This window comes from Nannospalax galili, unplaced genomic scaffold (assembly GCF_000622305.1).
Source record: "Nannospalax galili isolate Female #2095 unplaced genomic scaffold, S.galili_v1.0 scaffold217, whole genome shotgun sequence".
In the NCBI taxonomy this organism is placed as follows: Eukaryota; Metazoa; Chordata; class Mammalia; order Rodentia; family Spalacidae; genus Nannospalax; species Nannospalax galili.
The window spans coordinates 1543026-1561486 of NW_008340643.1; the positions used below are offsets into that span (position 1 = coordinate 1543026).

Below are 18461 nucleotides of genomic sequence, written 5' to 3' on the forward strand. Positions count from 1 at the left end.
CTTAACAGTAAATCAAATTAACAAATATTCTTTAAGCACAGCACGAGTGTAGCTTATTATAATTTGGAAAATTCCACAGTATTTATCAACTCCTAAGCAAAGCTATGATGCTCAGAAGTGTACCACAGTAGACGTCAGCAGCAGCCACAGAGCTATGGCTCTGGGTGTGTTGCCATAGCAACCGCGTACTCAGCAGCAACATGCTGTCTGCCTCTCACCAACCTAGAACCAGAGGCAGAAGAAAACAACCAGCTTCCTGATGGGAGCAACCCAGGGAGTCAGAACACAGGCTATCTCCATCATTGACACCCACAGGAGACTCCTTTCATCAGTTGGAAATTGTCTTCACCTAACTCTTATGAGAAAAATCCACACACTTGCTTCTCTCCACTGCAGAAGCACAGTCAATACACTCAAGCAGAAAGTATTAGATAGTTTTTGTGGTGTCTGAAAGCTGTCAGTGCGAGGGTCATATGTTTGGCTGGATCCAAGTATGGCTTTTCTGAAAGGGAGATGGAGAAGTCCTGGACCATTTGATAAGTCATCCTGAGAAACATTCCCTAGAGAGGATATATATATATATGTGTGTGTATAATATTATATATATATATATATTACAAATATTCTCCAGAAATCTGTGTAGTGAAGGCTTGGTCCCCAGGGTAGTACTAGTGAGATCCAATATGTGGCCCTTAGGTCACTGACCATGTGTCCTTAAAGGGGATTATAGGATTGCAGCACTTTCCCCTCTCTCTGTTGATAAACCATAAGGTGAGCCATTTTGTCTTACCACAGGCCCAAAGCTAAGGGGCATTATGGACTGGAAGCTCCAAAACTGTGAGCCAAAATAAATCTTTTCTTTAGTAAGTTATCTCAAGCTATATTTTGTTATAGTGACAGAAAGCTGACTGACACAAGAGGAAATTGGTAAGAAAGTAAGTATCAGGGAAGCCATTCCTGCAGGGAAGGAGAGCGAGAGCTCAAAAGAGGGATGGCAAAAGGCAGGCACACCAAAGCCCCAAGAGACACCAGAATCCTCTGAAGTCAAAGCCTACAATGTAATTTTTGGATATTCCACATTACAATGAAATCAAACAGGAACTGTCCAACATACCTTTTCTACCGGCAGGAAGTCATTTTCTACTTCAATTGATCTTGGTCTCAGTTTGATTGGTTTGTCTTTGAAAATATCTCCGAAGCCCACTCCTTTAACTTTCTTGGGCTGGATGGCTGCAGTTGCCACTGTCCCATTGGCACCTTCAGACTTGGTACTGCTTGAGTCACCTCCATCGCTCTCGGAGCCTGTGGTTTCCCTTAAGCCTGTCAAAAGGGGGGATGGGGAGAGAAAGAGCTCAGAAATCAGCCAGAGCCCCCAAAGAAGAACTTCACAGCTGGCCAGGAGCAACCTCTGAAAGTGTGACTAAGCTTTTGTGCTCTGGGTGTTGAGTATGCTGACTTTGGCTGTCTCTGAGTTTTGGTTGGTCTGTCTTACCAGCAGACTTTAATTTTAAGCAGTGAATCAAAATAACTTTTCAGAAAATCTAATTTCAAACCAATCTCTTTGCATATGTGACATTTCACCCCGTTTCAGCCAGAGGCTGGTTATGATCCAAATTTGTTTGCCCATGCCCACTCCTCACCTCCCCCCACTCAGTCAGTACCACATACTATACCTCCCAACTCTCTGACTCATGTCGATTAACAATTAGCAATGAAAGTAGCATTTCCTAAAGGGAAACTGTAAAGCTAAAAGCGATTTAAACAAATTAGCAATTAAACCACACAAAATTATGACTGCCAAAGAATTAAATCTCTTTGGATGGCTTCACAAGGAATAAATGCATGCAGACATGTTTCTCTAGGAAAGCATTAAACCAAGCTTGACATTAAAATGGTTTCACTTGCAAGATGATGGTGTTTGTTAAAGAGAGAAAGAAAGCTGTTCTCTCAAAGGCCAGAATCCTCAGCCTATGGCTCTTCCTCCCTCCTCTAACACCATTATCTACCCAAAGCCAAATTCCTCTGCAAAGAAAACACTGGGGACATGACACTCTTCCTTTGACCTCCTGTGCCATGTGTTGGGAGGTATAAGAGAGTTGTCAGCAAGACAATATGAACACTTACCTCCCCTGATTATTCTTCCCTATGTGCTGCCCACACTCATGTTCCCAAAAGGAAGAGCCTGTTTGTGTCTACTTCATTTCTGAGTGTACATTCTTCCTTTGATGGTCAGGACATCAGTTATGCCATCAAAGGGCAGGATTCCAAGGCTATTTTATGGAATACTAAGTTCTGCCATCAAACTGTATCTCTGAGGTTCTAGATGTATAGGATAGCTTCTGACCATTTACTACGTATTTCATGATCATAACAATGCCCTCACGATGAAAGGATGTCATCAAATTTCTCATTACTGGCGGATCCTACATTAGCTTCCTGTGGCTTCCTAGTCCTTACGAATGATACACCAAATAATTGCTCACATAAAATATCATAAAATGTTGATGTCATTCAAGTGAGGAAGTCTCAGTGCAGGAAGAAACTGTTAAATGAAAACAGATAAAATATAGAAAGGTCATTATAAATTGCTAACAAATTTCAACATCAAATCCTTAGAACAATGGTTTCCTGTGTTGCTGCTACCGGTTTCCATAAAGTGATATTTCTAAGCCAAAAGGGTAGGGGAGAAGGAAGATCCCTGGTGCATATTTTAATTAACTAAAGCACAGAATTTGCTAGCAGGAACAGAGGACAGAACAAGGAGGGGGTGGCTGCAATTCATAGGACTGGATTGAATATGCAAACATAGAAAAACCCCTGGATTAGCTATCCATTCGTGTGTTTATCTGTTCATTGTTTCTGGAAATAACCCTGCTGGAGATATAATTTGGGAGTCTAAATATTATGTCATTTCCCCTTTAACATGTTCTTATTTTGCTGTATGGATCCTTTCTATGTGATAAATGGCTTTGCATATTCTTTTTATGTTTGGAAAGAACCATTTGAGGGTGAAGTAAAGGAATAGTGCAAAGAAACCACCATCACCTCTCACCACCACCACTACCACCAGCAGCAGCAGCAGAAGGCAGCAGGGCAAATGAACTGGAGCCCATCTGTTTTAGTCCTTCAGAGGCAGTAATTCCACGGGTTCTTCTATGATTCGCCATTAGCTACAGCCAAAATCTTGTCACCAGAGCCATCCTAATTTCACCAAGTTTCCACTTTTAGGGATTTTCTGTCTTCAGGTACATCTTAATAACTTTATATTAGTCCTTGTGAGAAATACTCTTATTACACAGAGAGAGGCTACATGGTCACTCAGCCACACGAGCATGGCCTGGGAAAAAAACACACAGTAGATTTTTCTTCCAGAAATTCTGGCAGCCTGGTTCTGTCATGTTTAAGTATGCAAATTATACAGCTAAATATTTGCATTGATGAAATTACTCAGTATCTAGTTCCTTCCCTTTGGAAGGGAAGAAAGGTAACTTTATTTTTCACACCTGTTTGGTGCTACATCTTGAGCTAGTTGTGCCCATTATGCTTATTAGTCCATAAAACGGTCCCATCCATGCCTTACTCAGAATGCTAGATGACACTCAGACAGAGCAACGTACGGAGTGGACAGTAGACGGCAGCCAGGCCACTAAGATCTCATTACGGGTCTATGATGAGGTAAATGCAAAAGGTAAATGGGTTTGGAAATGACTGCAGCATTTTGGCAGTGTGGACTGGTGTCTAGACACATGTCCAGGGGAAGGCACTGAGGTAAATTGGCCAGAGGCCAATCCAGGGGCTGCCATATCCCCTCAGGGAGCAAAGGAAGTACACTGCACATTGAGTCATATGCAGTAGGTCCGTACATCTGTTCAGAGTGGAATAGAATGAAACATAAACTTCACTCACAATTTGAGAAGGACTGCTCTGGTGTTCGTGTCTGAACCTTTGCTTTCATTGCACGCCTACATATGTGCATATATGGATGGATATGTGTCTATGTGCCCTAAGGTGTATGCTCTTTCCTCAAGGTAAAAAGAGACAAAAAGCCTCTGAAAATTTGCTTCCACCATCCCCATAGCTGTCCACTTTTTGTAATTTACCCAACTCATCAGGATTGAAGTCATTCTCGTTTGTTTTTAATTTGATACACACATGTGTAGTGTTTATGATGTAGTGGGAACCATTCTAAGGGCATCCTGAAATTAATTCATTCATCTCCTTCATTTCCTTCCCTTCAACTTTTGGCACCCTTATTTTATAACACAATAGGCTGCACATGGGTGCTGCCAAAAGAAGTCTGCCATGTGGTAATTAGCTGAATGAGCAAAGCCAAACACCATATCTGGCATGGACTTCCATGCCAACATTTTATTTCTTTGAACCACACAATGATGAATGACACACCTAGCAAAAGCAGTAACTATGAGAGGTTGATGTCTCCACCAGAAGCCATCTTCCACCGCCATGACAGTTGCTACTGCTTCCTTCTCTGTACACATGGCTCATGCACACATGTCACACACATGAGAGAGGCAGAAAGCAAACAAGAAAGCGCCAGGGGCTGGTAGTAGAAAAGCTCTTGTAGCACACACCAAGGAAATGACACTTACTGTAGGCAAATAAGTCCATGTCCTTGGTTCAGAAAGTCACAGACACTTGGCACAAGCTGAAGCAGCTCAGAAAAGTGCAGCTGCGTCAAAACCCACAAGTACCCAGATCTTATCTTTACAATTGCCTCCTGCTGTTAAGGTCACTCACTGTAATAGCGTCTGTGGCCCTCCGTCTTTCCCGGTGCAGCTCGGTACAGAATTGTCCCTTCAAAGGTAGTCTTTCCTGACAGTGAATGACAGAAGAGAAGGGGAGAGAAAAACAAGAGAGGGAGCAGGGAGGAGCAAATGATGGCAAAAGAAGGAAGAGGAAGAGTCTTTAACTGAACTTGCCTTTAATGAATCCTCTGTAAGAGCTTCATCCATAGAATTAAAGACCATTAGGCAGAGTTTAAGAAAATTACAGAATGAGCCCCAAGTCCCCATACAACTACAATGGAAATGGCACCCAGATTCAGGGCTTGCCTCTGAAATAACTGGCATATTCATTATGCCCAGTTAAAACATTTTAACAAGAGTAGAAAAACCTCAATTAATAGGAGGGAATCCAATTCATGAGATTCCTTCATTAACTAACTGGGCAGCAGTGTCTTCTCTTCAGAGATGATGACCTAAGCACAAAACATAATTGACCGTTTAATCTTTATCTATTATTCCTTAGAACCTCATGTGGTAAAAATTGATATTTAAACCCCAATATTCTAAACAAGACAAATTTTCCTTAAAAGATCTGTCAGGGGCTGTGCATCAGTGATAAAATACTTGCTAAGCATGCAGACGGCCCTGGGTTTGATCCCAGCACCACAAAAATGAGTAAATAAAAGATATGTTAGTCTCAGTACCTTTAAGCAAGGTAATATCTTAATGAACTAGAGAGGAGGCTTTACTAATGAGATTTGAAACAAAGGCATCCATACCACTACGAAGAAGGTTCTCTTTAGACCCTCAAAAACACTATTTCTTAAAACATCTTAATTGAGGTTTTGCTTATCAATCATGAGATTGTACTGAAGCATGAGGACATAGGACTCATCCAACTTCAAATGTCATTTTTATTACAATATCATAAGATTGAACACATGGCTAAAGCCCAAATATCTCTGGAAACATAGGTAAACAGAATGCACACATACTGCCCTAATTTAAGTGCATACCCACCCACCTCCCCAACACACACACACACACACACACACACACACACACACTACAGAGGGTATCATCGCCAGAAAAAATTATTTGCTAAAGGCAATCTGAATTAATAAATGCATTATTGTAAGAAATAAGCTGTTATGGCTTGTGAATTAAATAATCTAGCAAGGAGTTACACATAACTTTTTTTTTTTTTTGGTCTTTTTGAGACAGGGTCTCCCTGTAGCCCCAGCTGACCTGGAACTCACTATGTAAACCAGGCTGGCCTTGAACTCACAGAGATCTGCCTGCCTCTGCCTCTCAAGTGCTGAGACTAAAGGCGTGAGCAAGCATGCCCTGCTGACATAAACTTTCTCAGTTAATGTGGGGGATGTAAAGAGTACGCTACAGTTACGAAAGAGTAGCGTAGAGGGGCAATAGCAACCTGCCTCATTCCTTCCACATACTCCACATCAGATTAGTAACGCTAAAAGGAACTGTCATGTCAGCTTCTGGGCTTATTCCTAATACATGAAGTAAATTATGAATGATCAGCCCACCTTAAATGGAATGAGATATTTGCAGTTTCCATGTGCTATAGACATGGTGATACACCCTACTTTCAAAGTCTGCCCTTTTTGGCATACATGCTGCATTTGACTAGAACTGACTAGGTGTGAGCCCAAGTGGTACACATAGGTAACCCCAGTTACTCAGGAAGCTGAAGCAGGAGGATCTTATGTCTACAACCAGTTTGGGCTACATACTGAGTTCCAGGCCAGCCTGATATACAAAGTGAGATCATGTCTCTAATCATCATCATCATCATCATCATCATCATCATCATCATCACACCACTAGCTATATAAGAACAATTTAGGGAAGCAAAGAAAGTTTTTAAAATATTCTTGTTAAATATATAGTTCTTGAGGACATCAATGCCAAATGAACAAATTAGTGGCTAGTTTTCACTTTGTTTTGTTTGGAGAAAGGGTCTCACTTTGTAGCCCTGGCTGGCATGGATTTGCTATGTATACCAGGCTGGCCTTAAACTCACAGAGATCCACCTGCCTCTGTCTCCTGAGTGCTGAGACTAAAGGTGTGCTCCATCACTCCTGGCAAACTTTTACTCTACTAACTTCAGGGATGATGTCAACATTATTCCTAAAGAATATAGCAGTTTTCTGAGACAGGCCCCTCTAAAAATGAATAGCAGTAGTTACTTCAATGTGAGAAAAAATATAAGAGAAAAAAGGTCAATATTCCAATGATGCTCCTCTGAGTACAGCAGAACTTTCATGTGTTCTGCCACAGGACCAAGTCTGAAAATCACAGCAGTAGACAGACTGTGACCTTGATATCTCTGAACAGTATAGTTGGTCAAGTCTATGTGCAAAGTTCCACTGTCCACTGGCAGCAAGGCAATCAGAGGTATAGCCTGGACTAGGGCTGGATAAGCATAGATGGGTATTCTATCTGAGGAGCACAAGAGATAGGCAAATGGAAAGATCATGCATATGAGTGATATTTAGCTTACTGAGGGAATTACTTTATTATTATCATTAAATATCAGTTCTTGAAGGCAGCGAACACTATAGAGGGGAAGAATTTTAAAATTCAAACACAAAATCATATGCTTCTGCTGACATCTAACTGCATGAAATTCTGTTTTAGCAATTGGTTAACTGTTCTTTGCTGCCAACAGAACATTCATTAAACACAAAACCAATGCCACCAAATATCTTAAAAGAAAAAGGTCTAGTGATACCACAGAACGAAAAATTTCAAAATATTTTGGTATCATGGAAGTGGCTTGCTGTGCTTTCTGAACAGCCCTCTTAGCTTACCTTATCTTAGCTTGACATGTCACCAAAGTATGAGAATCTAAACTTTTGAAATAAGGAATTAGGAAAATGAGAAGTTCAGTTGAAATTGAAAACTCTGGGTATAGAAAGATACATGACCAGGTCTCCTGTATCTTGGGCTGGTCTCAAACTCTCTATATAGCTGAAGATGACCTTGAATTTCTGATCTTCCTGCCTTCACCTCCTAGGTACTGGGATTATGCACCAACACACCCAGCTTATGCAGTGCTGGGCATCAAACCCAGGGCTTCCTGCATGTTTGACAAGCACTCTACAAACTAACCTACATCCCCAGTCCATGGAATTTTTTTTAAAGGAATAATTTTAATGTTACAACCATTACTTGAAATCAATATAAAAATGTTTAAAATGGAAGGCAAATATATATTTAAATATGAAGTGAAACACAAATGAAAGTGAAATTGAACAGAAGTCATATATGAATTTTTTTGCCACTTAGTCCAAATACCTCATACAGTAAGGATAATCTGTGATTATAACATTTGACGATTAGCTCCATTTCACATTATTTAGTCAATGGCAGCACATGTATAATTATAAATTAAAAGGCAATTAATTAACTATCACTTGTGGTCATGGTAAGAATAAACTCAACTTTAGTCAGGTTTGAAATGTGCCAATTACCATGAGAAGTTGGCCCATTTACATAATGGAGGTGACACCAAAATGTGTACAAAAGACCTGCATGCCACTTTGGCCTTCTAACTCAAAAGCCAGGTCACGGTTGGAACTTAATCACATTGAGCATTAGTACTGTCATGGGTTACCAAGCTAAATGATATCAAAATTCCTATTCACCCTTAATATCCTAAGAGTCTGCCTGCACAACTGATGCAAATATTTTTATCGCCTGTTTTTGAACAGCCAAATTTGCAAAACACTTTTTAAATGTGTGTTATATGACTTATGATGTGGCATGTGGGAACTTATTTCATTCTTTGAAACAAAAACTTGATTGCTACCCCTCTACAAACTCTGAGTAACTAGGTCTGGGTGATAATCAATGGCTTCTAAATTAAAAAAAAAAAAAAAAAAGATAGATTTTATAAGCCTCCAGGTGGACCATCTAAGTACCACCACCTAGGAAGATATACATCTACTCATGTCCCTAGATCTAATTATCAATGTATAGACTACAGACTAAATGACACAGAAGAGAGGAAACCATAACAAGCCAGATGATGAGAAACTACTGGATAAAGAATTTTAGCTTATTTGGCAAAAATATTGCACAGAAGGAGCTACGAAGGAGAAAACTCCAGATTTGAAACATGTCAACTCATCACTATATATCCGTATTTACATACAGATTCACATCAACAAGTTCCATTCAAAAAAGATTATTAAAGGAAAGTAAACACTGAGTTTAATTTCTGTGAGGGGTCACTGCCATTCTGAATGCATGTGATAATGTTATTTTTTAATATTTTATTATTTTTATTTTATGTGTATGAGTGTATTGCCTGCAAGTAGGTAAGTACACCCATGTCGTGCAATGCCTGCAGAGGACAGAAGGGGCTGCCGGTTCCCCTGGAACTAGAGTTACGGACAGTTGTTAGCTGCCATGTGGGTGCTGGGATTTACACCCAAGTCTTCTGCAAGAACCAGTGTTCTTAACTGTTGAGCTATCTCTCCAGCCCTGATAATGTTATTTTAAGAAACTTTTTCATTGATACATACTGAAATATTTAGGTGTGACACTGTATAATATCTGGGATATGCTTTAAGATAATATGGGCAGGAGTGTACAGGGCTGTAATGTTAACAAACTAGTCATAGGTTAATAACTGCTGAACTGGATGACAGGGACACAGAGATTCATTATGCTATTCATTTGTTTGTTTTGTTTCATTCTGTGTTTGTTTGTTTGTTTGTTTGTTTGTTGAGACAAGGTCTCCTTGTAGCCATAGCTGGCCTGGAACTCACTATGTAGACCAGTCTGGCCTTGATCTCACAGAGGTCTGCCTGCATCTGCCTCCCCAGTACTGAGATTAGAGGCATGCACCACCACATATGGCTTCTACTATTGTTATTTTTTCCCATGTTTGAAACTGTCTATAACTAAGGATTTATAAAAATGTTTTTTAAACTACTTTTTAAGGCTTCACAAGTTCCAAGAATGGTAAAGATGTTTCCAAACTTAAATATGCAGCAAAAAGTTTTTGTTACTATGTAACTATGGATAAACCCATATGATTGCTAAAATTGTGTCCATGACAGAGCCTATCACCTTGAATAAAGATCTATGAAGTTTTAGAGGTTTTTATAACTAACTGTCATAGGTAAAAATAAGTAGGGTTAACAAAAAACAAATCTGGCAATTTTTACCTGTCATTCAAAGATTAAAAATGCCTCCTTAAAGTAATAAAAGAATCATCAAGCATTTATTAAACACCTACCATGTAACAAGTAGGCAATGGCACACTTCTTTATAAATTCAATGCCAAGACTGGGCATGGTGATGCATGTCTTTAATCCCAGCACTTGGGAGACAGAGGCAAGCAGAGCTCTGTGAGATGGAAGCCAGCCTGGTCTACATAGCAAGTTCTAGGCCAGCTGGGGCTACAGGGAGACTTTGTCTCAAAAAATAAAAATAAATAAATAAATACAATGCCAATGCAATCTTCTATCAGATTCCTCCATTGATCCCAAATTCAGTAACTTCTCAGATACACTTCCCAAAGTAGAAATGGGAAGGATTCAAATACCAACTAAGAACGCATACATTCAAAGGTAGGAGTGTGTTGCATACATGTGTAAAACAAAGAGCTACAGGGATACATTGTACACAATGTTCTCTGCATACCAGGAAACAGATTTTTCTGTAATTAGAAAGAAAACCTTCATGCTAATGTCTGGTAGCACTTAAATTAAAAGCATATTTGTATGATGTCACTGTGATCTCTAAAAATTACCAATATGGTACAGACATTAGGATTTAGCTTACCTCCAGAGTCATGTACTATTAAGCAATCTCTGTAGGAAAATGGATTGCAGTTTACAAAGACTATTAAGTAGGCTGGTCAAACAGAGACTCTGATTAAGCACATTTGAGCTCATAGCAGAGAAAAAGCCAGATGCCTTTTCTGATTTTCAGCTATAGGACAGAAGCAAATGTGCATTTACTATAAATATAAGAGATGTAATCACTAAAGAAAACTGGATGAAGTATATGTGAGACCTCCCTGTGTAGCTCATGTTTATTTTTAAAATTTCCTGTGAATCTTAATTATTTCAAAACAAAAGAGATTTTTCCAAATAAAGTAAAGCGTATCCAAAGTCCTAAAACTGTTCTCAGGGGAGCAGGAGAATAAGCAAATGATTCTAAAACCAAAGGTCCTACTTGAACAAATCTTATCAATATGCATGATTTCTGGAGGCAATCTGACCCAATTATATATACATTTAACATAATCACGTGCTTAGGCAAATCAAGAGTGTAAATGGCTACTGAAAACTCAGCCATAACACTGAGAGATGCTATTTTTTCTCCTTCAAAAGATGGATTCATTTTGAAGAGCAACAGAGACATTAGCCTCATGCCTACTTTTCTATGAAGCCTTTTTTGACCAACACCACCCCACACTACCATGGGACTGGCCTCTGTGCCTTCTTCCTCAAATGCCAGCTCTTGGGGCACTTTCCTGAGTTTCTGGGGATAGGCACCCGTTTCCTGCAAGGTGAAATTATTGATGGCAGGGGCCCTATCTGTATCTCATTTGCCTCTAGTTCTTCAAGGCCTCAGGGAGTATCTTAGTAACAATAGGAGTTCAACAGAGAGTGAATGAATGAGGAATAAAAGGAGTAGATAAGGGAGAAGACTAAGAAGGATGGGCAGATGGTGTGTTGGATAGCCTCAGTTGTCAACTTGACACACTAGGGAAGAGGTAACCTCAATTGAATTATTGCCTCCATCAGATTGGCCTATGGCCATGTCTGTGAGGCATTTTCTTGATCGTTCAGTGATGTGGGAGGGACCAGTCGAATGTGGCTAGTACCACCCCTGGGCAGATGGCCCTGGGTTATGTAAGAAAGCATGCTGAGCACAGGCCAGAGGAGCAAGCCTTAAGTAAACAGCATTCTCCATAGTCTGTGCTTCAGTTCCTGCCCTGAGTTTTTGCCTTGGCTTCCCTCAAGAATGAACTGTGATCAGGACATGTAAACCAAATAAACCTTTTCCTCCCTAAGTTAGTTTTGCTCTGAGTGTTTTATCACAGAAATAGAACGCAAACTGTGATAGATGGATACAGACAGGCAGGTGGGAAGATAGGCCTTGTTTTCCTTTACTGTACACAGGAAGATTACAAAAATCATGTTACTTTTATCAGAACCAATTATTCTTGTTAGGAGATCATGCCTTTCCAAGGACTTTAAAATGCCCTCAACAACAGATCCCATGGACTAAACATGGCTCCTGAAACAACTGGGCACTCCTGCTTCTGAAACAGAAGGCTAATAATTGATTGAGTGCTGGGGGCAGGTAAAGGACAGCCAGACTATTGAGAAAATGCTTCCGTTCAGTCCAAACCTCCTGTACCGGAAACTTCAGCACCATATGCTTTGAGTAGACAGTCTAGTCAGGGTCACCTCTCTATATTAGCTACCTGAAATGTGGGGTGGGGTACTATTTGTTTTAATAGTTCCAAAACTATGGGATCTATTCTTCTTAAACTTTCCAATTCTGAGAGGGTATAGCTAAGACGGCAGGGCACCAAAAGGTCAAGACTTTACCAAAGAGGTTGTCCTGAAATCTCCATCTCTGCATCAGTGAAGGAATTACAAAGTAATTTCCAAATGCAGACATACTGTTTTAGTGGGCATGGTATCAAAGAGAAAGTGAATAGCTTCTGAGGAGCTGAACACTAACTGATTATGTCCCAGCAGTCTGTCTTGATTAACAATGACAGCTACCATTTACCGAGGGCCTTCTGTGCATGAGGTGGTTATACACATTATGGCTGTTGGAAGTTATAATTCATTTCTTGTGGAAATAAAGTTATAATGCCTGCCTTGGTTTCCCCCCCCCCAAAAAAAACACATTTAATCCACAATGTCCTTGGGGTACAGTACTATTATTATAAGACCTAATTACTAGGCATGATACTTTTCCAGTGAACAAAAGAAGACTGGAGGGCAAATAAAATTCTAATGTGGACTTGGGGGGAGCAATACAAAGTCTCACTGCTCTACTCATAGCTGAGCCATGTTAGTAGGAAACTCCCATACCTTAGCCCAAAGAAGGTGACAGGAGTTTCCCAGATACTTCACTTGCTCCAAACACCCTTCCATAATCTTTCCTATCCTAGACTCGAAGATAGAGTAGAAATGTCTAAAGTTTTGGCAGTAGAAGGAAGGGATCCTGCTGCAGTCACTGAGGCAACCAGCCAGTACGGTTGCTTCTATGCATGACTGTATGACACATAGCCACTGCTGAGACACAAAGTAAATGAGTCGCCTAAGTACTTCTCTGGAAATGGTTTTAAGCTAAATTTTTCTAAATGGAAAATAAAAAGACATTTAAGAATTGTTATGGTGTCCTTCTCTTGTCAGGAAGGAAAGTCAACAAGCCCAGGTAAGGATCACACCACTATGACATAGGTGAAGTCACCTACAACATTCATGCCCATGACCTAGGCTCAACATGGCACAAGATAAACACAGACACCCACATGGGAGTTAGTGACTGGGAGAACAAAGCTTCCTGGTCCTGACCTTTTGCTCCATGAGCTGGAAAGGGCAGCAGAGAAGCTGGAGAGAGACCTTCAGGCCCTGGAGAAAGAAAGACCTGAAGTTCGTTCTCACCATTACAAAAGGGACCACTTCCTCATCCAAGGTGGGGTGTGGACTCTTGGTTATCTTGTCATAATTTCAAGGGAATGGCATGCATTTATCTTGCACACATCACTTCTTGCCACCAGTGATTTTATTGTTGCTATTTTTCTCCAAGTTCTTCAAGGGACACTGGGAAATACTGACAGTCTCACTGGGTTCACTTAAAAAGTAATTATGAACTCAATGGTAAATGACATTCTAGAAATATATGGAGGTACAGCAATAAGTACTACCCATGACACAGTACTACCATGGCTGAGAGCTGGCAGTCACTTATCTAGCAAAGGATAGAATGAATGTATGGCTATAGGTCACATCTTTACAGTGAAAAACTTACTAAATCACAGTGGGTTAAGGTAGTCTAGCCAAAAAAATACCCACAAGCTTTTGCCATAGTCTTTCGGCCTAGGACAAAGGTACAGAATGGGGGCTAGGATAGAGCCCACTATTTTCCCCAATCCTTTCCTGTTTAGTGGGGTGGACTTCCTTACTTGACTTGGACAGTTGCTCATCCTGGGAAATGCCAAGCTCATCCGACTCCCCTGAAAGCTCCTTGATGAAGTTGGAAGGGAACATTCCAGTCTTCCCATTGAGAACACCTTCCCACCATCCTTCTTCTACCTGCACAGAGGAAAGAAAACAGAGATGCAAGATCAGGCTAGACATGTTTTCTCTCTGTATGGTACAGAGTAGAATCTACACAGAGGATCGACCCAAAGCTTAAAAGTTACCAGGGAACCAGAAAGTAGGCCACATGGTCTTAGGATTCACACTAAGGAAGAGAAGTCATGTTACCTGGGATCCAAGACAAAGGGACAAAAATTAACATTTCATTTTCTTTTTTTAAATTTTTATTTATTATTTTTATTTTATGTGTATCCATGTAATGCATACACATATGTAGGTAAATGCACCTGTGTCATGCAATGCCCGTGGAGGTCAGAAGAGGCTGTTGGATCCCCTGGGACTGTAGTTACGGACAGTTGTTAGCGGCCACGTGAGTGCTGGGAGTCGAACCTGGGTCTTCCGCAAGAACAACCAGTGTTCTTAACTGCTGAGCCATCTCTCCAGCCCCAAACACTTCATTTTCATCAGCTTCAAATTTAAATTTGGCATTGCCTTTCCTGAGGAATACAGGTAACATGCTAATATCAGAAGCACCTGTGACTCATCAAAAAATGAATCATGACTATCTTCCTAACACATCACAGATTCTGGGAGTACCTCAAAATATTATTTGGGGTCATTTATTACTCTGAAATGTTGGTATCAGTTACTATACCTAATGGGAGGTATTTGCTATTTAATGTATTAGGAAGGTATCACATAGGTGACTGTATCAAAATTTGCTTTTTCAATAGTTCGATGTCTACTTCAATATAGTTTGCTTTATAATCCTGTGAGATTTATTTTATGAATTTAAAGTCATTATTAAAAAGCTGTGAATGGGGACTGGAGAGAGGGTTCAGTGGTTAAGAGCACTGGCTGTTCTTGAACCCGGGTTCAAATCCCAGCATCCACATGGCAGCTAACAACTGTAACTCCAATTCCAGGGGATCCAATGCCCTCTTCTGTCCTCCACAGACATTGCACAATACAGGTGCACTTACATACGTGCAGGTATAGTGCTCATACACAAAATAAAAAAATGTTACGGCTGTGAAATGAACCACTGTTGCCATTCTAGTTAGCTTTCTGTTGCTGTGATAAAAGCCACTACAAAAATCAACTTGGAGAAGAAAGGATTTATTTCATCTTACTCTTCCAAGTGAAAGGCCACCACTGAGGGAATTTAGTACAGGAACTCAAGGTAGGAACCTGGAGGCAGAAACTAAAGCAGACCCCATGGAGGAATATTGTTTGCTGGCTTGCTTCCCTGGCTTGCTCAGCCACTTTTCTTATACAACCCAGTCCCACCTGCTGAGGGAAGCCACTGCCCGCAGTGGGCTGGGCCCTCCTATATCAACCAGTCATCAAGAAAATGCCCCACAGACAGGCCCACAGGCCAGTCTGATGGAGGAAATTCCTCAACTGAGGCTCCCTGTTCCTTCCCAGGTGACTGTAGAGTTTGTGTCACATTGACAAAAAACAAAAACAAAACAAAACAAAACAAATAACCAGCACAGTGGCTCACATCTATAATTCCTGCACTCAAGAACCAGAGGCAGGAAGATAAACAGCAAGTCTGAAGCCAGCCTGAACTAAACCAAGGGCTGGAGATATGACTCCATAGCAGAGTACTTGCCTAGCATGCCCAAGGCCCTAACTTCTGTCCTCAGTGCCATAAACAAACAACAGCAAGAAAGGTTTCTTGAGATAACCAAAACCAACTAGATAGACTAATAAAATAATTAAGAATTGTAAGATCGAGGCCAGCCTGGTTCACACAGTGACCGCCAGGTGGGCTAGGACTATGAAGATTCTGTCAAAAAAAAAAAAGAAATCTGTGGGCTAAGGACTCAGAGAGTAGAAGGATTCCCTGTAAGGTTTCTATATGACATGAATTGGAAGGGGGAGAAGGACTTGAGGCTTGCAGGGCAGGCAGGCTGCAGTCATTTGGTAGGGAGTGAGGGTTGGATCAGAAGAACAGTGAGAATGGACTCGTGGGATATAGATTTGCAGAGTGGTGATTATACTTGCATGGGCACAAGGCAAGTTCAGTTTTGAAGTCCTTTGAGGTATGAACTGACCTTGATCAATTAGCTGAGACAAGTGAGAAAGAATGGTAGGAAAACTTGTCCCAAGATTTTGTGATGGATTCACTAACAGAAAAGCAAATAGCAGAATAGTTAGTTGACGTCTTAAAGGAAAAAAAAAAGGTCATTTTGAGAAAAAACAAGTATTAAGTTACCAAGAAGGTGTGGAAGAATAGAGAAAGAGCTAGAACCTTTAGAATTTTTTTTCTATATGCATGTATTACCAGTGCAAGTCAATAAATAAAATTTAAGAGCCAAAATAATTCAAACAAATAGAAAAGAAAAATTCAAAGCCCATTTCAAATCCCACCCTGAAATTAGCAGTTGTGTGACCTTATTCTGCTTATCAAAACGAATCCCCTTTCCCCCATCTGCATAACAGAGATAATTTACACATGCCACAAGTATCATATTTGGGTAGGAATTTGGCCTGTATTAGAGGTTATATGTATTACGGTTCTGTGCTGGGATCTTGGGATAAAGAACTATACAGGATAAGTCTCCAATTTTGCCCAATTAGATGACAACATAAAATTGTGACTAAAGACTAAGGTTAGCAATGCAAGATAAATAGATGGGGAAAGACCATGACTTAGCACAAACCAAGCTTGTCATGTATAGTTGAGCCTTCTGAGATCTGGGATGGTAAAAGACAGCTTTGAGAAAAGATAAATGAAAATTAAGGTAAGCCTTCAAAAAATTAGAAACAGCAGCTATGATTAGGAGAGGCCTGTGGGGAACATTCCAGAAAGGAGAGAGGGGCTAATGAAGCCCAGGGAATGGAGACAACCAGAAAAGTGTTTAGGACATTTGTTGGGGGAACTTATGGGATACAGATTTTCAGAGAAGTGATAACATCTGCATGGGCATAAAATCTTATGGGAATAATGCATGCACACAACAGCATCCATGCATGGTTATCCCAGTGACTATTCAATATCAGTTCATGGCATTTAACAGCATTTCCATTGACTACTATTTCCATGTTTCTATGCCAATTCAACTGATGTGTATTATTCCTTCAAGGAATTTTTGATTGGATTAAGATAGCTAGGAAGATTCACTATGAGCCTGTGTATCAATAGTCACAGGATTTGTAGCATGGGTACCTTTGTGCTAGTTCTAAATAAAGAATTATAAAACAACCTTCTTCCTCCCAGGAATCACAGGGCTAGGGGAAAACCAAGGGCAGGAACCACAACTGAGTGATCTGTGACACAATCCCTGGCTGGTTAGGGCAGCTGGACCAATTCCATGCTATTCAGTTTGATGATGTCTGAAATATTTTTGCTCCCAGAAATAAGCGGCTCTACCCTGAGATCCCAGAGGGACATGTTCCTAATATGCAGGATCAGCAGCTGCCTGCTGGGAAAACAAAGGTATCTTCCTCCTCCTGCACCCCCAGATGTCTGTATCACTGTCACCAACAGCCTGAGAGGCCTGTGGGGAAATGGCAGAGATCTATCATTACCTACACAGCAAGTAGAGGGGCTGACAATAAAACCACTGTTCATCGCCTGGGGGATACACTTCCAATTGCAGGTTTCATGGGCACAAGGAGTGTTTCTTTGTGACCTGAGCCCTTCCCAGGGGAGAGCCTGGCCCCAGAATCAATGAGAGCTGTGTAGTACAATTTCTTCCTACATCTGGCTGCTTTGGTCTCAAGAATGAGCCTGGAGACGTGAGAAAAATGATCCTTACTCTCACACTAGCCCTCTTCAGAGATAATTCTAGTTCAACTTCCTACATAAACATAAGAACACTGAAGTCCAGAATGACGACATTCCTTTATTTCCTTATTCTAGGAGTGAAACACGGTGCCTCTGAATGAATTAATGAATGAGAACGAACGAATGAATGAATAACAAGGAAATCGTTAAGAGAAAATTCCCTATGGTAGCCTATCAAGTCCTGATTCCCTCACAAAAGCTTTTTTTCTTTCTCACAGGAAAGAATAGACCCTGACTATATGACTATATTACCACTGTTTTTAATAAAGTTCTGCAACACCAGGTCTGTGGGGCCATTCCAGTGACATCAATATTTAATGAACATAAAATTTATCCTGCACTGCCTCGGGACCCTGGGACAAAACAGATAAAGACCTCATCCTGGGCCAAGATTGATGGCCCAGTAGGTAAAGTGTTTGCCATGCAAATACTGTGGACCCAAGTTTGATTCCCAGTGCTCATAAAAGAGCCAGGTGTATATTAAAAAAAAAAAAAAAACAAGAAAAAGAAAGAAAGAAAGAAAGAAAGAAAGAAAGAAAGAAAGAAGGAAGGAAGGAAGGAAGGAAGGAAGGAAGGAAGGAA

At 40.5% G+C, this 18461-nt stretch overlaps 1 protein-coding gene across 4 annotated transcripts in view; it reads right to left on the reverse strand.

Annotated features, from left to right (window-relative positions):
- Sh3kbp1 (SH3 domain containing kinase binding protein 1) overlaps window positions 1–18461 on the reverse strand; it is a 390661-nt gene that overhangs the window by 173703 nt on the left and 198497 nt on the right. For 3 of the 4 annotated variants that reach the window (XM_029564790.1, XM_008835705.2, XM_029564789.1), the window contains 2 exons: window positions 13945–14074; window positions 1115–1320 (listed from right to left, as the gene is read on the reverse strand). In XM_029564790.1, the coding sequence (XP_029420650.1) occupies window positions 1115–1320; window positions 13945–14074 (336 nt within the window). Of the gene's footprint in view, window positions 1–1114; window positions 1321–4758; window positions 4834–13333; window positions 13391–13944; window positions 14075–18461 lie in introns of all 4 variants that reach the window. The other variant, XM_008835702.2, reaches the window with a different exon arrangement.